The sequence below is a fragment of the Orycteropus afer genome, unplaced genomic scaffold (assembly GCF_000298275.1).
Source record: "Orycteropus afer afer isolate SDZICR_OR568_19922 unplaced genomic scaffold, OryAfe1.0 scaffold00008, whole genome shotgun sequence".
NCBI classification, from domain to species: domain Eukaryota; kingdom Metazoa; phylum Chordata; class Mammalia; order Tubulidentata; family Orycteropodidae; genus Orycteropus; species Orycteropus afer.
In genome coordinates, this window is record NW_006921595.1 from 10,713,515 (window position 1) to 10,737,965 (window position 24,451).

The 24,451-nt window shown below is 40.4% G+C and overlaps 1 protein-coding gene across 1 annotated transcript in view; it reads left to right on the forward strand.

Annotated features, from left to right (window-relative positions):
- Positions 1-24,451, forward strand: part of OSBPL3 (oxysterol binding protein like 3) — a 119,939-nt gene that overhangs the window by 34,832 nt on the left and 60,656 nt on the right. The window contains exons 2-9 of the mRNA XM_007945797.2: positions 5,048-5,164; positions 5,321-5,374; positions 6,294-6,407; positions 13,197-13,364; positions 14,537-14,660; positions 18,079-18,182; positions 18,387-18,479; positions 19,535-19,691. Coding sequence (XP_007943988.1) covers positions 5,048-5,164; positions 5,321-5,374; positions 6,294-6,407; positions 13,197-13,364; positions 14,537-14,660; positions 18,079-18,182; positions 18,387-18,479; positions 19,535-19,691 — 931 coding nt within the window. The remainder of the gene's footprint in view (positions 1-5,047; positions 5,165-5,320; positions 5,375-6,293; positions 6,408-13,196; positions 13,365-14,536; positions 14,661-18,078; positions 18,183-18,386; positions 18,480-19,534; positions 19,692-24,451) is intronic.

Here is a 24,451-nt window from a genome sequence, read left to right on the forward strand (position 1 = left end):
GCTAAATCTAGCTTTTTCAACCTGGTAACAATCTGAAAGTTCTGAGTACAGCTACAAGATAAAAAGGAGCAGGACAGGGTAAGAGGGCATATTTTGTAGGGAAAAATACAAACACTTTTTGGCTTATTTACCTTAAGGGCCAAAAAGACCCACTCTCATTCCCTGCCCTCCACCTTGGCTTGTTGGTAGGAATGTACTGTCTCTCAAGAGTTCAGGAGATATATACTTCTAGCATGAATCCCTGGAATGCTTTTGAGATTTCACTCTTGTTTTCTTTTGTACTGCAGGTATGATTGCAATCCCTCCCACTCCCCCAGTTTTATAAAATATGCAGTAGCATCTAATCCCACTTGGTATTTGCATTGTGGGCAACTGAATGTAGTGAGTGAATTGACATGGTTGTCTAGTGTTGGCACTCTGCAGGTTGCCTTCTGCTTGGGAATCATAAAACAAACAAATTGAAAAGGCCTCATCTACTAAGACTACTTTCCAGAGGATTTCCAGCCTTGGATTTTAATTTAACAGTGACAACAGCACTCCCCACCCCACTCCAAAGCATAGCTATATTGCATTTAATTTAAATAATAACAATTTAAATTAATTACTTTAATTTTGTTATTGTTGAGAAGATACACAGCAAAAACATATATTGATCCAAGTTTCTGCATTTACCGTTCGATGACATTGATTACATTCGTCAAGTTATGCAACCATTCTCACCCACCTTTTCTGAGTTGTATCTTTCCCATTAACATATACTCCCTGCACCCTAAAGTTGCATTTAACTTTTAAATGATGATTTGGCCCAGAGACAGTATGGTATTCCAAGAACATAAATCTTTCTACAACCTTCTACCAGGATTAAGTTTGTTCATTTGCCAATAGGATGCATAATATTCACATGACAGCAGTTAAACGTTTTTAAGAAATCAGAAATGAACATGACCCTTTATATCCTCAAGGAGCCTATCGTCCAGTTGTTGTTGTTGTTGTTATGTGCCGTCGAGTCGGACCCGACTCATAGCGACCCCTCCTTGGGTTTCCGAGGCAGTATCACTACGGAAGTAGATTGCCCCATCTCCCTTCCAAGGAGTGGCTGGTGGGTTTGAACCACCAGCCTTCTGGTTAGCAATCAAGTACCTTAGGCACTATACTACCAGAGCTCCCCCCTATTGTCCAGTAGGGAAGATAATACCTCACATATATTATAAATAAATGATGAGCCGCTGGAAAAGGTAAGATGAGATAATATTTTCCTTTGAAGAAAGATTCATGGAGGAATGTGTTATACTTAATTACCTTAAAGAGTCATTAAAATTTAGACATGTAAAACATTATGTTTTGAGGAAAGACTTTCAGAGATTAAATAAATATGAGCAGAAATTTTTTTTGTTTGTACTCTCACAACTTAATAATATGTACTCTCTATTAATTGTCTGGAGGTGATCAAGTGAGTTTGAATAATTGACAATAATTACTATAAATAAATTTCACTCAGTATTGCTACGTTTCTGTGGAAAATCCCCTAATTTGAAAGCTAAATCTTTTTTCCAAGTTCAGCTTTTCTTCCACTGAAAAAACCCCTTTTACAACTCCAGGTATTTGAGTTCCACCCCCATTTCAAAACTCTGGAATGTACTTTTAATGCTATTCACAGTAAAGTAAATTCATATCTGAGGCAGATCTGTCAGGATCCTCATAAAAAGATTTCAGTTGCTAAACTAGGAAAAGGTCTTGTTACCAGGTGTGTCTGATGTATTGAACTCAAGAACAACACAGAAGCCCAGCTGGAGCACCCATAAATCCCCGCAGATCCCATGCCCTCACTGTCAGACGGTCTGTCCTGGGACTTGAGTTTCATTGCCTTTCTCTCTCTGGTGCAGCTAGACTTATTGTCTGTATCTCAGTGCCTCTGGCCTCTGCCTGAACCACCTGCCTTCAGGTTGTAGATTTGGCTAAGAGCAAGACAGTCCCTTATAACTGGACCAATAAACTACATCATGATAAATGGAGAAAAGATAGAGGTTGTCAGGGATTTCATTTCATTTGGATTCACAGTCAACACCCATGGGAGCAGCAGTCAGGAAATCGGACATTGTATTACACTGGGAAAATCTGCTGCAAAAGACCTCTTTAAAGTGTTAGAAAGCAAAGACGTCACTTTGAAGACTGAGGTACACCTGACCCAAGCCATGGTATTTTCAGTCGCCTCATATGCATGTGAAAGCTGGACAATGAATAAGGAATATCACAGAAGAGTTGATGCCTTTGAATTGTAGTGTTGGTGAAGAATACTGAAAATGTCATAAACTACTGGAAGAACAAATAAATCTGTCCTGGAAGAAGTGGAGCCGGAATGCTCCTTAGAAATGAGAGTGACCAGACTTGTCTCGCCTACTCTGATCATATTGTCAGAAGGGACCAGTCCCTGGAGAAGGATATCATGCTTGGTAAAGTAGAGGGTCAGTGAAGAAGGGGAAGACCCTCAGCAGATGGGTTGACACAGTGGCTGCAATGGTGGACTCAAGTAAACAAAGATTTTGAGGATGGTGCAGGACCGGGAGGTGTTTCATTCTGTTGTACAAAGGGTCGCTAGGAGTTGGAGCTGACTTGATGGCACCTAACAATAACAAGACAGTCAAGATGAAATCTTGGCTAAAGTGATATGTTTGTCAAAATTTAATTACCCTATGTTATGTCTTGCTCTGGATAGTAGTTAAGGAGTATATATGTGTAAAAATGAATTAAGTTGTACTGTTAAGATTTGGCATTTCATGTATGTTATATCTTAATAAAATTTTTTCCATTTCTTTTATAATTTTAAAAATACATGTAACAACATTTGTCAGTTCAATGTTTTTCAAGTGTACAATTTAGTGATATCAATTACATTAATCATGTTATGCAACTATCACCCATAATCATTGCCAAATTTCCCATCACCATTAATAGAAGCTCACTGTTTCTTATGCAGCACTCCCACTTTCCCTTCCTATCCCAACCTTGGGCACAGTCCAGTAACTTCAGATTTGTCCAAGATTCTGTAAGACTGAGATGAAGACTGGCAACTCCATAGGTGCTAGTAAAGTTGTTTATTTAAGGCTTACTGACCAAGACTGGTCCCTGGGTGGCAGTAGAGTCAACTCAAGTCTCTGTGCCCCCTGAAGGTCTGGTAACAAAAGGTGGCATGATGCCAGGGCCCCAAACCTCCAAGGCCACCCTAGTAAGTGTTACATAAGAGTGACTAAGCAAGCAAAAGTGAAGTTGTATTTGTCCTTGCAAAAGCCTGTTCCACCATACCTTTACATTAGCGGTTATATTAGTTTCCTTTTTACTTTTAAATTCTTTCTTCAGTCAGCCACTTGAAAAGACCTAGAGAGCCAGCAACTGAAATTACTTGTAGCAACTGTTTCATCTGTTCAAAATTACAAACAACCTCAATAAATAATAACTGGCAAAAAAAAAAAAAGTTTGTGAAACATAAGAAATGGGAGAAAAAAAGAATGAAAATGATTGTTGTGAAACCACCCTTTTGAGTTGGCAGACAATGTTTCTGCAAGTGTATTTGTATGTTCTGTAAGAATTTCCAGGTATATAGTAGAACTGACAAGGAACAAGGTTGTGATGACTTCTTGGCCACAGCCAGCTACCTGGAGGGAGTGAGTAGATGAACTTGTGGGCTTGGGCCCATGGTCACAAGGGACCTAAAGCTCAATTGGCAAAACATACTACACAAAAACATTTTTCCACATCCTACTTTGGTGAGTAGTGACTGGAATCTTAAAAGCTTGTAAGCAGCCATCTAGATGCAACAATGGGTCTCTCCTTGTCCAGAGCACAGAAGAATGAAGAAAACCAAAGAGCATGGAAACAATTAGTCCAAGGGATTGGTACACCATGCAGTCCTCAGCCTATATGATTGTGAGACCAGAAGAACTAGATGGTGCCTGGCTACTACTGTCAACCACTTGGAAGGGGATCTATGTAGGAGATCCTGGATACAGTGGGAGAACAATGTGGAGTAAAACTCAAAATTACATTAAAAAAAAAAAAGGGACCAGGTTTGCTGGTCTCATAGAGTCTGATGGAACCCCTGAGACTATGGCTCCTAGCTGCCCTTCAGGTCTGGTATTGAACCCACTCCTGTGGCTGCCAGCCAAACAAAAGACAGACATATGAGCTGAACATTTACATTAGGTAGATACACTCCTTGGAGAGATCAATCATGGGACAATAGAAGGGCTGTGTATGCACAGGGAGACTGGGGGGCAGGAGTGCATGGGAGGGAAGGACACAGGGAAGAGGTGACTATGGGGAGGAAGTGGGAAGAGAGCTGTTGCATTGTGGTAAATTGTAGTCAATGTCATGAGACAAAATGTATGTGAACTGCTGTATGGAAAATGAATTTGCTCTATAAACTTTCACCCAAATCACAGTAAAAATTAAAAAAAAACCTCACCCATTTGATGTTTCATGATTTCTAATATTTAAATAACCTAGAATTTGAAGATATTCATGTTCAACTAGTATTTTGATCAAGTTGTCATGTTGACTAACTTGCATTCACTCTCATATTTTCAGCCAATTCTTAAGTACCTCTCCTTACCCCCACCTCCCCCACCCCATCGCTGACACTCAGCTTCCATCCTGATGTTTGTAGCATTTGGTTAAAATTCAGATTGAAGTTTAGTGGTGAGTGAACAGTAACTACCATGATGATGTCAAAGGGAACAAAAATAGAACTTATGGTATAACTCTATCTTTAGCTCTGGTTGTCAAGGTCTCAGCACTAAAGAGGGAGAAACATTTCCTACTAACAGAGATCTTTTGGGGGAAAAAATAATAAATTTGATGCCACTAAATTATAACATGAAATCTATAAAGTCTGGGTTCTATATGAAAATTTAATATTTTTTCTCCCCAACAAAGCCAGCCAGACTTACTATCTTGGATGGATTTACTGTTAGATTGAAGTGGTTCTTAACATTATTATTGTTTTAAAAATAGCCATTTAGTATGAACTTTTTTTTTTTTTTTTTTGGAACAGGACAGCTGGGAAGTGGTAGAAGGACTGAAGGGAGAGATGAATTACACTCAAGAGCCACCAATTCAGAAAGGATTCCTGCTGAAAAAGAGGAAATGGCCCTTAAAGGGCTGGCACAAGGTGAGACATTGGCCTGCCTTTATTTGCACCTGTGTTACCACAGTTAGTACCTGGTTCTTAGGCACTTATATTTAATTTGAGGTTGAAATTTGAGACCAAGGGAAAGCCATTTATTTATGTGGAACATCTTAATATGTGGAATTTTCTTCCCTACAGAGATTCTTCTATCTGGACAAAGGAATATTGAAATATGCCAAGAGCCAAACTGATGTAAGTCTTCTTGGTTATCCAGTTGACTCTTGAAAAATTCTGAGGGGCTAATTGTTGTCAGCTCAGGGATGAGATTATGTACATTTTGGGGTTACCTTTCTGATAGTTTCTTCATGTGGACTAGCAGTGCCTGCTCTCTGTTGTCCTAGCTCTGGATTCTAGTTGGGCTTACTTCATCCACCAAGTGAGGTACAGGTGCTCCTTCCAAGATCCCGCAAGGTATCTAAGGGTCTCTCTGGTCCTAGGGTTGTGCTGAGGGTTTCTCTGGTTGAGAGAAGACATCCTCACAGCTTACTAGCAAAAACATAACATGCAACAATGTCACTGTCACTTTGTAGTGACTGAGGGATTTGATGGAGAAGGCCTTGGGTGAAAGTGATATAGGGTTCCCCTCATTAAGACCAGACAGTCAGCCTGTGAGGGCTGTGATTGGCGGTCAGTGCTATACCTTATAGGAGCCCTTCTCTCAGTCAGTACTTCTCTCTCCCTTTCTTCCTCTTCTAGCTTCTCTTAACTCTTCAGCTCATGTTCTTCTTTTTAAATGATGTCACATGAATTTAGACACCAGAAACTAATTCAGTGGGAGGCAGTATTTTTTCACTGCCATTGACCCCATACTGCATAGGTTCATGCTCTGATTTCCTCAGGCTATATAAACTCCTTGTTACTTGGTTTCTCTGTACTTTGGTGTTTTCATCTGTAAAATGGGGATAAGGCTTCCTACTTCACAGATTAAATAAGATAATGCATGTACAGCACTCATTGTAGTACTGGTTCACACTAAGTGCTTGATGAATCATAGTTAATATGTTTACTGTTGGTGGATGTGGAAGGCAAGGGTAGAGAATAGGAGTATCAAGGATGTTACTATTATTTTTAACACCATGATTCTCAAGTAGCCCTCTTGGTGCCTCTGTAGATAGAGAGAGAGAAGCTGCATGGTTGCATTGATGTCGGGCTCTCAGTGATGTCTGTAAAGAAGTCATCAAAGTGCATTGATCTTGATACCGAGGAGCACATCTACCATCTGAAGGTGAGGTTGTTTCCTAGGTGCTGTCTCCCATGGTGCTGATTTCTGTTTGTATTGAGCAGGAGCCATCAATTACTGTATCAGGTCAGGACAAGCCATCCATATGGACCTCATTGCCATTTTGAAGCTATTCGTGATGCCTTTTGACTATTTTCAAATAGTGAATGTGTGAGAAGATCTTCATTACCAGTGTTTGTTAATGGACACTACTGATATTTGGATGGGATGGTTCTTCATTGTGTCTTTCACATTGCTGAAGGTTTAGTATCGCTGTCCCTGCATCCCCTAAATATCAACAGCACAATCTACTTCCATAGTGATACTGCCTCGGAAACCCAAGGAGGGGTCACTATGAGTTGGTCCAACTCAACGGCACATAACAACAACAACTCCCCCGGTGATTGTGATAAAAATATATAATAAAATATATTCTTTTTCCAACCTACCTCTCCCCTAGGCAGTAACATCCTTGGTTAAGAACCATTTACCTTAGGTTAAAGTTTGTTCTGTCATTCACAATATAATGTTTATTACATTGAGTCTGCAGAGCCCTGTCTTACACCTCCAGCTAGTTTTATAGGGATTTCATTAAGATTCTTATTTATTACAATGAAATGTCAGAAATATTTTTCCTAAATCATGGGTCTCCGGATAATAGTGTTCAGTAGGGCTTCAAACCGGTTCATTCTGGTTCGACCCCCCCTGCTTAGAATTTAGCTGTCTTCCCACATATACTGAATCCAAATTTACATTTTAACAAGCTCTGTAAGAGTCACCTGGAGATATACGAGAGTCATTTAGGGATCTTGTTAGAATGTAGATTCTGCTTCATTATATTTGGGGTGGAAAAAACAAATTCTCAGCAGGAGGGTTGAACTGGAATGAACTGATTGGAAGCCATGAAAACAAGTCAATAAGATGATATTTGTACATTTCTATCAGGACTCCAATAAGAATCACTTGGGGAACTTGTTAAAATGCAGAATCTGATTCAGTATATCTGGGGTAAAAGACAGATTCTCAGCAGGGTGAACCAGAATGAAGCGGTTAGAAGCCCTGCGTCTGACAGCTGTTTACCCTCTGGTGCTCTCTGTCTCCCACAGGTGGTGGTGGTGTTAGGTGGTGGGGCATCAAATCTATTCCAACTAGAATGACCTTATAGACTACAGTAGGACTGTCCTCATAGGGTTTCCAAAGGCTGTAAATCTTTACAGAAGCAGACTGCCACTTCTTTCTCCCACAGAGTGGTTGGTAGGTTCAAACTGCCAACCTTTCATTAAGCAGCCAAGCACTTAACCACTGTGCAACCAGGGCTCCTTGGTGATGTTTTAAAAAAAAAAAAAAAAGCATTGCCTTCAAGTCGAATCTGACTCATAGCAACCCCTCCTTGGGTTTCCAAGGCGGTATCACTATGGAAGTAGATTGCCCAATCTTCCTTCCAAGGAGTAGCTGGTGGGTTTGAACTTCCAGCCTTCTGATTAGCAGTCAGATGTCTTAGGCACTACGCCACCAGATCTCCCATATAGACAGTTAATAGCATGAAACATGAGCTTTGGAAATACCAGTCTAGTTCAGATCTTAAATTGCCTTTTTACTGGCTGTTGACCTTTGACAAATTATTTAATTTCTAAAAGTCTCAGCTTTCTCACCTAACAAAGGGGAATAATTATATTGCTAACCATGCAGAGCAACACAGAGAGAACTAGGCATAATGCCTGTAGACAGTGAGGTCAATAAATTGAGTTATTATATATGATTATTAGGTGGCAATTGAATGTTAAACAATGAAACTGGAAATGGAACAACCAGAACACAATTAAAGAGAATATTGACACATTGTGAAAAATGTAACTAATGTTGCTAAACAATTTGTATAGAAATTACCAAATGGGAACCTAATTTTTAAAAAAAACAAAATTAATAGAGAAGATATTAAGATTCCATTCTAGAGAATTGTAAAGACAAATTACTTGGGGCAATTGGAAGTGGAGCCTGAGGGTTGGGAAAATAAAATCATGAGTTTATGAGCTCCCTGTCTTAATGTGTCCTTGTCCAGTCCACAGCATGTGTGCAGTACTTGCTTAACACATACATGTGGGTGATTGGCTGGGCAAGACAGTTTCCTAACTTCAGTCTCTGTACCTGTGGTTGTAGTTTATTGTGTAAAGCAGAGTCTCTCAGCCTCAGCATTACTGGCATTTTGCACTGGCTATTTCTTTGTTGTGTGAGTCCATTCTATCCATTACAGGAAGATTAGCAGCATCCCTGGTCTCTACCCACTAGATTCCAATAATACCCTCCTCCCCAGTTATGACAACCAAAAATGTCTACAGACATTGCCACATATTCCTTGATGGCAAAATCACCCCTGGTTGAGAATGACTAATTTACATTAGTCAAAAAAGATTTAAGGAGCCTACTTCTACTTGTTTCAATGGTCAGTCTCCTCTGGACTAGTTTATTTCTCCGCTTACTTCCAATGACTCTTGGTTCTGTTTTCTGACATAGTCAGGAAATGTTGGTTTCTCATTTATCAACTGTATCAGTTAAGAGGATTATGTTAATGATTAATTCCTAATTAAAAAAAAAATACAAACTTGAATGCTTTAAAATATATTGCATCCTAATATCTTAATAAATTTAGTTTAATATTTCTCTCTTTTGACTCACTTTAAGTTCTATTTATGTTTTTTGTTCATGCTTTTGAACATCAGCTATGATTAAGTATAAGTGAGTATTGTTATCTGAGAGTTCTTGTTAATAGCCCCAGAGTCACAAAATTTTTTAAATTCTGAACAGTCTATCCCTATTTTCTTATTTTATGGATGAGAAGCCTGGGCAGCAGAGAGGTTAAGTGCCCTATAACTACAGTTACAGTCTCCGGTCTATAGTTACAGTTGTAGTCTATAGTCTATAGTCCTATAATTAGATAAGGATCTGGGACAATGACTATAGTCGTTTACTTAATAAAGTGCTTTGATTTTTCTACCTTGTTTAACCGATAAAAAAGAGTCAAGATGAGTGTTCCTTCAGCCTTCAGCCTCTGAGATGAGGTTAAGGAGCCCTGGTGGTGCAGTGGTTAAAGCACTCAATGGCTAACCACAGGGTTGGTGTTTTGGACCCACCAGCCACTCTCTGGAAGAAAGATGTGGCAATATGCTTCTGTAAAGATTGATAGTCTTGGAAACCCTATGTGGCAGGCCTGGTTTGTCCTATAGGTTCACTAGGGATCAATCAACTCAAAGGCAGTGGGTTTTGGTTTTGGAGATTGTTGTCGATCGGTGCCATTGAGTTGGTTCTTACTCCTAGTGACCCTGTGTACAACAGAATGAAACGCTACCCTACCCTACACCATCCTCACAACTGTTATGTTTGAGCCCATTGTTGCAGCCACTGTGGCAATCGATCTCGATGAGGGTCATCCCCTTTTTCTCTGACCCTAGACTTTACCAAGCATGATAAAGGGACTGGTTCCTTCTGATAACATGAAAAAAGCATAAGAGATGAAGTCTGGCCATTCTGGCTTCCAAGGAGCATTCCTGTTAGTGTAAAGGATTACACAATCAGTTTGTGTCAAGATTCCTATAAAATTCTGATTAACGACATCTGGAAAATAAAATACATATCCAGAATGTAATTTAGGGAGACAAATAGATGTGTCTGTTTTATTGCATCTTCTGGTAAATGATACATTAAGTACTACCTGGACAGTTTTAAGTCTTGTATGTACTTCTGTATTAATCAACAAAACAAACATAGGTGCCCATGTAATATTTCCTAAATGAATGATACCACTGACATTTATTTCTGCATTCTTGCTCTCAGCTGTAATGTTAGTAAAAAGTTTAACAAGATTGCCCTGTATTTGTCTTCTTAAAAGTTAATCTACCATGCATCCTTTCAGGGTGTTTTAAATTGCAGCTTCATGAGTCAGCCTCTTAACATAGGAGTCTCTGGTTGATGTAAATGGTTAAGAGCTCCACTATTAACTGAGAGGTTAGCAGTTCAAACCCACTGGGAGGCATTTTGGAAATGCTGTGGACCAGTTCTACTCTGCACACTTGGGGTCGCTGTGAGTCAGAATTGACTTGATGACAGCTGGCTTTGTGTGTGTGTGTGTCTCTCATAATATATAGGTATCTCATTTTTTCACTTTGAAAATATTGGTAGACACTCATACACATAAAAAATGTTGACTCTTAAGAAATGTCCATGGTATATAGGTGCTTATGCTTTTTAGCATTTTTATGAATGTTTGAAATATTTTACAATGGTTTTACTAGTTACAAACATTCTTCTTCATGGTTATTAGATATTGATAATCATCTGTTCTGGTTACCTAGTGCTGCTCTGACAGGAATATACCACAAATGGGATGGCTTTAATAAACAGGAGTTTATTCTCTTACAGTTTGGAGGTTTTAAGTCCAAGTTCAAAGTGCCAGCCTCTAGGGGCTAGGTGAAAGCACCTCAACCTTAGAGTCCATCTCTGCCTCCTGCTCCCAGCTCACTGGAGCTAGAGGTGGTTTTTCACTCAGACAGCTGCTGGCTGCTGAGGCTGAGAAGCCCAAGGTTGACAAGTAAAAAGACACAGTTCCGATGTTGCCACACCACACGGCAGGCCATTAACTTAGGTCCATTGTAAGTCCCAAGGTTGGCAGAGCATGGCAGGCTGCTGAACAATGACACGGCTACATGCAGGGTCCAAGAGTGCCATAAGCTAGAGACCATTCCCAAAGCTGCTGCATATTATATATGGGAAACAGACCACATCCCAAAGGCAGGTACTCAGCTTTTTGTGGTAGATCCTACCATGGAGTTGATTGCCAGTCTCATCATGGGGAATAACTACCACCAGCTGCCCAGCCACTCAAGCAGACCCAGCCAAGTTGACACACAAACATAACTACCACATCACCCAGCTAGCTAAATGTTTGTGTGTGTGTGTATGAGAAATCCTAGAAATCACTGGTTATGTGTTTTGGTTCTAGTGGTGCTCTAACAGAAAATATGACAAATATGACTTTAACAAAGGGGGATTTATTCTCTTACAGTTTAGGAGGTTAGAAGTCTGAGTTCAAAGTGCCAGCTGTAGGGGCTGGGTTAAGGCCTCTCAACCTTGGGCTTCAGCTCTGCCTCTTGCTCCCAGTCCACTGGAGCTGGAGGCATCTCTTAACTCGGGCAGCTGCTGACTGCTGAGCCTGATAGACCCAAGGTTGACAAGTAAAATGGCACAGTCCCAAAATTATCAAGCAGCATGGCAGGCCACTAGTTCAAGTTCAGAAATAGTCCAAAATTGGCAAGCAACATGGCAGGCTGCTGCATGAAGATTCAGCTACATGCAGGGTCCAAGTATATGAAAAGCTCAGAGATGCTTCTCAAAGCTTCTTCTTATATACTGGAAGCAGACCACATCCCTAAGGCAGCTACTCATTTGCTTATAGCAGATTCCACTATGGAGTTGATTACCAGTCCTATCCTGGGGAATAACTACAGACAGCTGCCTGACCACTCAAAACCAAGCCCAGCCAAGTTAACACATAAAATTAACTACCACATAATGTTGTCTCAGATTTTTTTTTTTCTACTTCTATTTCTAAGAGCAGGAGAAATATATTTTTAAATAACCTTCACATTCATTAGTGTGTATTCTTCACAATGTATTCTTTGTTGCAGAGGGTTAACGAGGTTAAATAGTTCAGGAAAAATTTACTAATTCATTCCAGTTCAGAAAAGATTAATATGTAAAGTTTGAATTATTAAAGAGTTTAAAAAGAAAAATGGTGTTAATATTTCCTGTAGGGATAGAAGTTGAGACCAGAGAACTTGAAATACTTCAAGAGAAAGATAAGAATAAATTTCAGTTTATCTGTTAATATAACTAGTACCTTTTGCCTTCCTAAAAATAGCATAACAATTGTTCCTTTATGTAGATAGCATAAATATATACTTAATGAAAAAGACCATTTTACTTTTCACTTTCTCCTCACACTTTCCCCCATATAGACCACATAACTGTAAAACAAGCAAGGCTTTGAACTGGTTCATCCCCTTGCTGAGAATTGTCATTGCCACCCAAGATATACTGATCCAGAAACATTTTAACAAGATCCTCGTGTTATTTTTATAGATCCCCAGGTGTATACATAAGAATCACCGTGGGATTTTGTGAAATTATAGATTCTGATTCAGAATATCGGATGGAAATGCAAATTTTCAGCAGGTGGGTTGAACTGGAATGCAGCGGTTCGAAACCCTGATTTCTACATGTGCCAACCACAACCCATTTGTCAATTTGTTGTACTACAGTGGCTTGCATGTTGGCTGTGATTCTGGAAGCTTTGCTACCAGTATTTCAAATACCAACAGGGTTACAGGTTTCGGTGGCATTCCTAGACTAAGACAAGCTAGAAAGGCCGGGCAATCTTCTTCCAAAAATGAGCCTGTGGAAACCCTATGGATCACAACAGAATCTCATCTGATATAGTGATACATGTATAGTGATACACACCTGATACAGTGGCAGAAGATGAGGCCTCTATGTTGAAAGGTACTCAGAATGCACAGTGCCACAACAATGCACTCAAGCATACCAACAGTTGTGATGATGGTGAAGGACCATGCCGGATTTCTTTCTGTTGTACACCATAAGTCAGGGCCAACTACAGCAGCAAACAACAGCCCATGTGCCAGCATGCAAAGACGGGCTCAGGAGTGACCTCAGTTTGATGAATAATTGTTCCTTTCAGTGATTCATGTTCTTGTTTCCTCTTTTCCATTTGACACATTTTAGGTGAAGTCAGAAGATGGCTTTGATGAGTGGGTATCCAAACTCCGTCATCACAGAATGTATCGTCAAAATGAAATCGCCATGTTTCCACGTGACGTCAATCACTTTTTCTCAGGATCCACTGTCACAGAGTCTGCATCTGGGGTGTTTGACTCGGTTTCAAGTAGGAAGGTAACCAGAGTTTTGCCAGTTATGAATCTAAAAGGAGTGGCTGGCATTGTGTTGGGGAGCTTCACTGGGAGGCTGTCTGAGGAGGGAAAGGTTTTGGGGGAGGAGCAGTGAAAGCTTTGAGCTGGTATTTAATAATTAGTTATGTTTGCCCAATTAGTCAGAACCAGGACCACGTGAGCATATGTTTTTATTACCTAGTTCCACTCTGACAGCAATATACCCTAAATGGGATGGCTTTAACAAATAGGAATTTATTCTCTTAAAACTTTGGAGGTTAGAAGTCCAAGTTCCAGGTGCCAGTCTCTGGAAACTGGGTAAAAGCTCCTCAACCTTGGGCTTCAGCTCTGCTTCTTGCTCCTGGCCACTGAAGCAAGAGGAATCTCTTCACTCAGGCAGGTGCTAGCTGCTGAGGCTTACAAACCCAGGGTCAACAAGTGAAAAGGCTCAATCCCCATATTACCATTAATTCGAGTCCATTAAAAGTCCCAAAATCAGCAAGGCAACATGGCAGGCTGCTGAACAATGTCTCAGCTACATGCAGGGTGCAAGCATGCCATCAACTGGAGACCTTCCTCAAAGTTGCTTCTTATGTACTGGAAGCGGCCCACATCCCTAAACCAGCTAATCAGCTGCTCCAGTAAATTCCATATGGAGTCAATTACCAGTCTCACCATGGGGAATAACTATATCCAGCTGCCCAGCCACTCAACCAGGCTGACACAGCCAGACACAGCCAAGCTGACACACAGACTTAACTACCACAATATATAAAGTAGGCCAGCAACTGAAGAATAGCGTTCAAGGAGAACTCTAATGTCCCAGATGCTCTAGCTTTCCCTTGCCCAGTTTGAGCATGGTTTTTTTTTCTGTTGTAAAGTGCAATAAGTGCATTTATAATCAGGTAGGATTGTAAAATATTTTCAACCAATTATATCATTGATTTGGTATTATTACCATTTGACAGAGAAGAAAATAAGGATGCAGTCCAAGGCCTTATAGCGTGGTGTGGCTAAGCTGGGGTGACAGCCTGAGACTGTAGGGTTTCCTGCAGAGTGCCTTGCCAGAGCCTTCTTCCTCATAGAAGCAGAGGGCTACTTTGTTATCTTTACACTCAAGTATTCCCTGTGGACCCTGTTTTCATTTGTAATGTACTTTCATTGTCTGTGGAACAGCGCAGCAGTATATCAAAGCAGAATTCATTTCAAACCGGAAGCAATTTGTCATTTTCTTGTGGTGGGGAGACACGAGTTCCATTGTGGTTACAGTCTTCAGAGGACATGGAAAAATGCTCAAAAGGTAGAGTGACCTGAAACTGTGCTTTCTCTCAAAGCTCTTGAACTGTACTGACTGGCTTGGTTCTTGCACCATAAATGAATTTGTGTTCTTTATCTCCTTTCATTGACATTCCTACTCATTATTTTCCTTTATTAAGGTTGAACTCACAATCAACAAAAGACACTGGTTGTAGAACTTTATGCCACCCACTGGATGTGTGTGTTGGAGAGCTTTTCCTTTCTCTTCTTTTTAATTCTTTTCTTTTTCTAATGTCTGATTTCCACATGGGACTACTAAATCCCAATCTCCAGAGGTGGGGTCTGGACAGCTCTCTATATATTTTAAGTGTCAGACTGATTTTTGTGCACATCCTAGATAAAGAATTACTATTTTAGAAGTGAGTGGGCAAACCAAAGAAAGATTTCTCATAAAATAGGTGTTCCCAACCCTGGTTACACATTAAAAACACGGGAAAGGTTTTTAAAATACCTGGGCCCAGGCTCCTGTCCCAAGGAATCTGTTTAAGTTGTTCTGGGGTGGAGCCCTGGCATCATTAATTTTCCAGAGTTTCCCAGGTGATTCTTTTATGGAGCCAGCATTGGGAACAGCTGTCATAATGAAGCTAAGCTGTTCTCAACTTTAATTAGCTGAGAATCACCTGAGGAACTGAAAAAAAGGAAATCACCGGTAGGGGTGGGGAGTGCTTTGATTTGATTGTCTGGAGTGGGTCTTGGGCACATACAACTTTTAAATTTTTTCCAAGTAATTCTAAAGTATAGTCAAAGTTTTGAAGAAAGATGCCAAATGGTAGCCTTGAAAATTGCATTTTCTCCTGTTGAATAAAATGCAAATATTATCACACCTAGCCCACCAGCCACACTCCTCGGAAGGAAGATGGGGCAATCTACTTCCGTAGTGATACTGCCTCGGAAACCCAAGGAGGGGTCGCTATGAGTCGGGTCCAACTCGACGGCACATAACAACAACAACAAAGTGTCATATGGGAGCTCTGGTGGCATAGTGCCTAAGGCACTTGACTGCTAACCAGAGGGTTGGGGGTTCAAACCCACCAGCCACTTCTCGGAAGGAAGATTGGGCAATCTACTTCCGTGGTGATACTGCCTTGGAAACCCAAGGAGGGGTCACTATGAGTCGACTTGACAACACTAACAACAACAACAACAGGACCATATGGGCTTTGCCCTCCTAGTAACTATTACTCATGTCCTTCACTGAATGACATGTTGGAGCAATGGTTCTCAAAGTGTGGTCCCTGCAGCACCATGACCAGTGAACTTGTTAGGAATGCAGACTGTCAGGTTCCCCTCAGATATACTGACACAGAAACTGGGGCTGGAGCCCGGGGTTCTGTGGTTCCACAAGTTTTCTATGTGATTCTTGACTATACTGAAATTTGACAGCCACTATTCTAAGGCATAGGAGCTCTGGTAGCATAGTGGCTAAGACACTTGCCTGCTAACCAGATGGCTGGCGGTTCAAACCCACCAGCCACTCCTTGGAAGGAAGGTTGGGCAATCCTACTTCTGTAGTGATACTGCCTCGGAAACCCAAGGAGGGGTCGCTATGAGTCGGGGCCGACTCGACGGCACATAACAACAACAACAACAACATTCTAAGGCATGGGAGCTCTGGTGGTATAGTGCCCAAGACATTTGACTGCTAACCAGAAGGACCTGCCCAGCCACTCCTCAGAAGGAAGGTTGGGCAATCTACTACCATAGAGATACCTTCTTGGAAACCCAAGGAGAGGTCACTATGAGTTAGATTTGACTCAACAGCAGTGAGGCTTTTTTTATTCTTTGATCTGACTGGTCGGTAGAACCGCTAGCCTTCTGGTTAGCAGTCAAGTGCCTTGGGCACTATGCCACCAGAGTTCCCATTGAAGGCATAAGGAGCTCTGGAAGTATAGTGGTTAAGGCATTTGGCTGCTAACCAGAAGACTGGTGGTTTGAACCTACCAGCTGCTGCACAGAAGAAGGATGAGGCAGTCTGCTTCCATAAACATTCATAGCCTTGGAAACCCAGTGGGAGTACATGAGTCGGAGTTGACTCAATGGCAATGAGTTTGATTTTGATATTCTAAAGTATAAGGAGTTCTGGTGGTTTAGTGGTTAAGGCATTTGTCTGCTAATCAATAGATTGGTGATTAAAACCAACTAGCTGTTTTGGGGAAGAAAGGTGAGGGTTGCTGAGTTGGAATGATGGCAGTGAGTTTGGTTTTTTGATTTCTTCTAAGGCATAAGAGTCCTAATGCTGCAGTGATAAAGATTCGGATGCTAACTGTAAGGTTGGCTTTTAGAATCCCCAGCTGTTCTGCAGGAGAAAGATGTGGCAGTCTGCTTTAGTTAAGATTTATAGCCTTGGAAACCCTCTGGGCAGTGTTAGTCTGTCCTCTGAGGCTGCTACCACCACTTGTCCCATCAGTTTGTCATACTGTGGTGGCTTGCATGTCGCTGTGATACTGGAACTATGCCACTGGAATCAACTCGATGGCAGTGGGTTTGGTTTGGTATTAGATCCAATTTGGTATTTGGGCCTTGATCCCTCAGCAGAAACAGTCATATGTGCCCAGTGAATAGCAAATTATTGACTCTCGTTTGAGTTAATGAGCTAGGAACTGGTCTCAGGATAGTTTTACGTTCTGTCAGGTGAATTTGCAACCCTATGGAGAATCATCTGGGAACTCTGGTAGCATAGTGCGTAAGGCACTTGACTGCTAACCAGAAGGCTGGCAGTTCAAACCCACCAGCCACTCCTCAGAAGGAAGGTTGGGCAATCTACTTCCGGAGTGATATTGCCTTGGCAACCCAAGGAGGGGTTGCTATGAGTCGGGTCCGACTTGATGGCACATAACAACAACAAGAGAATCATCCAGTTCCTCCTACAGGTCCATGATAGGCAATAGCATCCTTAGATACCAATACAACCTTCCTTTTAGTTGCATCCATTTAGTATGTATTGGTCCATAGAAGGCAATAATGGCAGCCTATTGCTGCAAGATCAGTAATCACAATGATGCTGATGATAGTTGATTTATTTAGTACTTAGTGTGTGCCACGTACTCTTCTAAGCACTTTGTGTATACCAGCTCATTTAACTCTTCTAACTATCCTGTGAACTAGGCTCCACTATGTCTCCATTTTCCAGATGAGGAAACTGAGGCACAGAGAAGCTATCTAATTCACCCAACATTCATAGCTCATTAAACTGAGGCCATGTGGATCCAGATCCATGCTTTTAACCACTATAATATTTCTTTAGTAAAAAAGAAAGTAAATTTTCCTATTCTTAAATATGTAAAATCAAATATGGATAAATAAGAAAAGTAGCTGGCATCCAACATAGTAAAGCCTGCATGCCATGATAAGTGTCCATGCATCTTCCTAGAGTTATGAGCACTCTTTTCTTTCTCCTGCAGACTTGGCACACTGTCACACCTATCTAGTGGAAATGAGCCAGCTCCTACAAAATATGGACGTTCTGCACCGGACGTATTCAGCACCAGCTATCAACGCCATCCAGGTCAGCCAGGTCCCTTTTCTGTTTGCATGTTAGCCTTCTCCTGCTTTCCATTCTCCTCCCCAGCCTCTGACTAACAGCAGGATGTGGTCTGGTTGGTTGCTTCAACCAAACTTGAGGGAATGGAGATACTCACCTTGCATGCATTTATCCCTGTTGGTTTGGAGGACCTTACTGTCTGTGCTCTCTTTCCTGTTTTGAAAAAAGGGTGGAGCTTTTGAAAGTCCCAAAAAGGAAAAAAGATCGCATAGGAGGTGGCGGTCCAGAGCTATTGGCAAAGATGCTAAAGGAACGCTGCAGGTAACCATTGCTCCCCCAGTAGACTAGCTTCTTCATTGGCCTTGCTCTGCATGCCATGTGCTGGGGGCTCACTTTACTCAAGAGGAGAATAGACCATGCTTCATAAACATCCTGTGCGCAGAGATGAATTCCATCACTTAGAGTTTCTGGGTAATAGAATAAGCATGTCATGGATATTGGGTTGGGGAGAAACTGATTTTCTAAGAGAAGAATGGTGTGAACCTGAAGGCTACAGCCATTGGTAGGACTTTTTGTTTTCCCTTCTCTGGTGACTAGTTGCCTTCTTCCCTGCTTGGGTATGTGCCTGGTTGGTGGCTGCGATGGCTGTGTGCTCTGACCCACCTCTTCTGCTGATAGTCAACGGGTTTGTCATCCCTCAGAGTCCATGGGCCTGAGTCTCTGGAAGCAGGATGTTCTGCAGATCCCCTTTTACCTCCTGTCTGTAACCTCCCGGTCCCTCTCCAGAGGTTCACTGTGTCGTGCAAGCAGCTGTCTTTTCCAGTGCCCAACTAAGCCAGAGGCTAAGATTTGAAACTTGGCCTTTACCTGTTCAGTTGCAACATTGTCAGAGTGAAAATTAAATGTAAGCGTTCACATAAATAATCTGATATACTCTTTGGTTCAAAGCACTTTATGGATTGGTTTTAAATTGAAGAGTATTTCATGTACAAATATGTGAGAAGTCACTGTTCTATATGATTTTTGCCAGAGGGAAGAAATTGAGTATTAAATGAGAAAGGTATCTGTAGCAGTCATTTTCAGCCTGTAGCTTTAATGCTCCTGTACTTGCCAAAAGAATATATGATTTCTCACCCACTTTTATTTCTCAAAAAGCCAGTGCAAGTTGCTTTGGTGAGTGTTTTCCTGCATTGTTACTTTGCTTTGTAAATAGGTAGCACTCAATGTTGTTGTTATTTGCCATCAACTCGAACAGACTCTTAGGGAGCCTTAATTACACAGTATCCTTCTCTTACTACTCTCCATACTCAAAACAAAGTAAATAGTCCGAGTAATCTGCAACTGAAAAGAAGTATCTCCATTTGGTGTCACTTTAGGTCCCTAAGCCTTTGTCCGGCCCACTAAGATTGCACTCTTCCAATCCTAATTTATCAACGCTGGATTTTGGAGAAGAGAAAAATTATTCTGATGGCTCTGAAACCTCGTCGGAATTTTCCAAAATGCAAGAAGATCTGTGTCATATTGCCCACAAAGGTAATAATGACTTTTCTTTCTTCATAACATGTTTGATGAAAATGTTAAATACATGTCAGAACGAGGGATGTCCTTGGAGAAAGTGTCATATTGGTTCATTTTCCGCTCTAGTAAGATATTAGGCAACTTCCATTTCTATTTTAATTTACTTGCTTGGTAGTGGGGAGCATGCTGACCAGAAGTTTTATTTTAACTCCTTGGGGGAGGTCGTGAGAGTGTTAAGTATACTTTAAAAGTTGAACCATTCGTATGCTGCTGAGGGGAGTGTAAATCAATACTTTTCTGGAGGGCAATTTGATATTATGTTTCAACTTTTTTTCTTTAATCTGTCCCTCCAGCAATTAATTCCACTTTGAGGGATTCATTGGTAGGAATTCATTAAAAGCTGAAAATTCATCCAAATAATGGTATCCATGGTAACATTGTCCATCATATAAAAAATAGATGTTCAACATCATTAACCATTAAAAAACAAACCAAACTCACTGTCATTGAGTCGATTCCGACTTATAGCAACCCTCATTGGGTTTCCAAGGCTATAAATCTTTACAGAAATAGAGTATCTCATCTTTCTTCTGCAGAACAGCTGGTGGGTTCGAACCACTGACTTTTTGGTTGTTAGCCAAATATCTTAACCACTACACAACCAGAGCTCCTCATTAACCATTAGGGAAGCACAAATTAAAACCATGATAATATATCACTATAAAATTATTAACACAGCTAAATTAAAAAATACTGAAAGTATCAGATGCTTGTGAGGATGCAGAGAAACTTCATGTTTTGTACATTACTGCTAGGAATGTAAAATGGTACAGGTTCTCTGGAAAATAGTTTGGCAGTTTTTTTTGTTTTTTTTTAAATGTAAAACCAAGCATCTAACCCAGCAGGTGCACTCTTGCACATTTATCCCAGAAAATGAAAATATAGGTCCAGACAAAACCTAATACACAAGGGTTCAGAGCGGTTTTATTTGCAACAACAATATGCTAGAAACAACTCAGATGTCCTTCAAAAGGTGAGTGGTTGAGCAGACTGTGTTCATCCATACAATGGAAGGAATACTACTCAGCTGTAAAAAGAAAGGAACTATTAATACATGAAGAAACTTGGATGGACCTTAAGAGCATTATGCTAATTGAAAATAGCCCATCTCTAAAGGTTATATACTGTATTTTCATTCTTAAAAAGACAATATTATAGAGCTAGTGGTGAGATTAATTGTTGCTGGAGATTAGGGAAGAGGAGGAGGGAAAAGGAAGAGGCATGGGTATGACTATAAGGGGATCACACAAGGGATCTTTGTGGTGATGGAAAATATTTTGATTGTAGGGATGGTTATATGAATCCACACATGTATTCAGATTGCACTGAACACTGTACGCACACGCATACAAATTAGTGCATCTAAAGCTGGTGAAAACTGAAAAAGATCTGTAGATGATAGCAATGTCACCTTTCTGGTTTTGCTATTATGTAAGATGTCACCGTTGGGAGAAACTGCATATAGGGCACAAGGGGCTTCTCTGTATTATTTTTGCAACTTCCTGTGAATCTATAATTATTTCTAAATAAAAAGCTTTTAAAAAGTTAGAAATAACATAAATAGGGAATTGGATTTTTTAATGCAATTTAATCATATATAGAGTATTCAATAATCACAATACTAATAAAAATAATAACTACTTTATACTGAACACATAGCTATCATGGAGGTATTTGTACATGCATTGTTTATTTAATTTTAGCAACAACCCATGAAGTAGGTATTATTATAACCTCTATCATACAGATAGGAGCTCTGGTGGCATAGTGTCTAAGGCATTTGATGGCTAACGAGAAGGCTGGTAGTTCAAATCCACTAGCCGCCCTGCAGAAGGAAGATGGGGCAATCTACTTCCATAAAGATTCACTGCCTTGGAAACCCAATGGGCATCACTGTGAGTCAGAATTGACTTGATGGCAATGAGTTTGGTGTTTGATTTTATCATACAGATAAGAAACCTGAGGCTTAGAGAAGCTAAGGGACCTCCGAGAGTCAAATGGCTACAAAACACCAACCTGGAACTTGAACCCTAACCCACTTGATCCCAGAGTCTTCTCTCCTAACCTAGTGTTTCACTGCCATCACAGACAATATGGTCAAGATGATTTTTTATTGACATAGAAAGGTTCATAATATAGCATTACGTGAAAATATGAGGTTACGAAACAATATATGTAACTAAACAATTCTTTTTTTTTTTTGAACAAAAGAAACTATATACTTCTGACATGTACCAAAAACCAAACCAAACTCACTGCTATCAAGTTGATTCTGACTCATAACGACCCCCTTTGGGTTTTGAGGCAGTAAATCTTTACGGAAGTAGATTGCCCAGTCTTCCTTCCATGAAGTGGCTGGTAGGTTTGATTGAACCACCAGCCTTCTGGTTAGCAGTCAAATGCCTTAGACACTATACCATCAGAGCTCCTTCTAATATATACAGTCATAGTAAAAAGTCTGGAAGAGTGTACATCCACATTTTACTGATAAAAGGTGGGATTATAAATGGTTATTAACTTCTTTCTGCTATTTTATTTTACTTTTTATGTATTGCTCATTGTTTTGAAAGGAAAATGGGTTAAAAAATTTTCAAGTAGGAGGGGAGTGCTTGAAGGGGGATGAGAGAAAATAGACACCCCACCCCTTCCTCTCATATCACCACATTTTCTTTCTTCACATTGTTTATTTCTTTGGCTCTCTCTTTCCTTAAGCCACAACATCTAAAACATAAGCCAAGATTGATTGAGGAAACCACTTTGTGCTTTTAGAAAATTCTCACCTCAGACTTAATCTCAGCTGCCATTAGAATTCCTTCAGTGTTGTATAATACTGATGTTTCTCCACTTGTAAAGTGGGAAGAATTACCTACCTCATCCCTTAAAAGCTCTTAAAACACTCACATGGGTGTTAAAATATTGTTTGTAGTTAGGCCATCTTAGGTTTTGTGGGAGGAAATCCCCATTCATTTTTAATAATATGAGCCGTCTTTTTAAAAGTAACAAGATAATCCCTCCCTGCAGAAGGCAGAAATCCTGCATTTCATGGAGGTTGCAGAAGCTGCTTCCTCAGCAGGACAGAGTTTGCCATATTGACTCAATCTATTGATCAGTCCACCTGCAGAGGTCTGAACCTCTGTAATAAAAGTCTGTGATGGGCCTCAGCCGGCTGCTCTGACTTTGGGGCTTTGTGAAAACCAGCTGGCTGCAGAGCTGCCACATACCTACACTAGGGCAAGGTTTGTGTGCAGAGAAAGGTCCAGGTGCATTGTTCAACAACAGCCTGAGTCCCACAGGCTCAGGAACAGTGAATTCCTCAGGGAACCTGAGAAGCTCTCATTCCTGTGGTTTTAAAGTACACTGGCAGAAACAGAAAGAACTCCCTCTTCTTAGTTTAAGGAGTCCCTTTAAGACAGGCTGTAATTCAGGGTTCTCAGGGAACTCTGGTGGCCAGTACCTAAGGCGTTTGACTGCTAACCAGAAGGCTGGTGGTTCAAACCCACCAGCCACTCCTCGGAAGGAAGACTGAGTAATCTATTTCCATAGACATACTGCCTCGGAAACCCAACGAGGGGTCACTGAGTCAGAGTCAGCTCCACGGCAGTGAGTTTGATTTTTTTTTCCCCCAGAATAAAGACAGTTCTTACATTTGCACTAAGTTCTGTGATCTTACATGCTTTCTCACTTCCATATATTCATATCTTGATCTTTCTTCACCTTATTTATATTTTTACCAACAATTTCTACTGTTCTTTCTTGACTGTATCACTCATCTGTTGACTGTGGTTCCAGAGCAGCTGAACCAAAGTCAAGAATTCTACTGATGTTTTAACATAATCTGTGTGACTGTCTACTTTGTCTCCAGCTTACTAAATGCATCTGACTTCTATTCCTTCTGTTTTATAGAAGCTATTTCAAATGTTAAACCCACCCTAATTTTTAAAGTCTTTGTTATATATTACAGACTGTAAATTTAGTTTCTGTGGTATATCACTAATTAATTCATATTGGTTCATATTTATGGCTTTGTGTGTACATTGGTACACATATAAACAAACAAGAGAACAAATGTACTAAAACTTAAAAGTCAGAAATAATTTGCTGTGCACATATTGAGTTTTACATTTTCCCAAATGTATTTCATGAAGCGCTTTACCTATAAGATGCTTGGGGGGAAAAAAATTCATGATAAAAATGTTTGGGAAAGACTAGTGAATATGGGTGGTGTCCTTTGAATCTACCCAAGGAGCTATAAATATTAAAGATTCTAAGAAGTCCTGTTTGCTTGGGTTAATTTGATGATTGGTTTTTAGGAAACTCCTCTCTCACCAACCTTAACAGCTATTAACATCCTGGAACTAAAATTCCTGAGAAACCTACTTCAGGAAACGCTGTCTCTTATAAGTCTTTTGAAGCTAGCCTTCTACACTGATTGAGTCAGAAGGCACATGTTCTAAACCACCTCTGTTACAGATGAGCTGAGGAACTTTGACCAGTTGCCTTATTTGGTAAATGTCCTAAAGTATTTCTCCTATCTTTTTTGTTTCTGTAATTACCGTTCTATGAATAATTGTTTTGTACTGAGTAGAAAGAATTAATACTGCTGCTTAGTGTTAAAAGGAGGTTTTAGAAAGATACTTTTAATAGCAATAACAGAAATGAATGTGCTTGGTGAAAAAGCAAGAGCTCTGGTTGCGTAGTGCCTAAGGCATTTGACC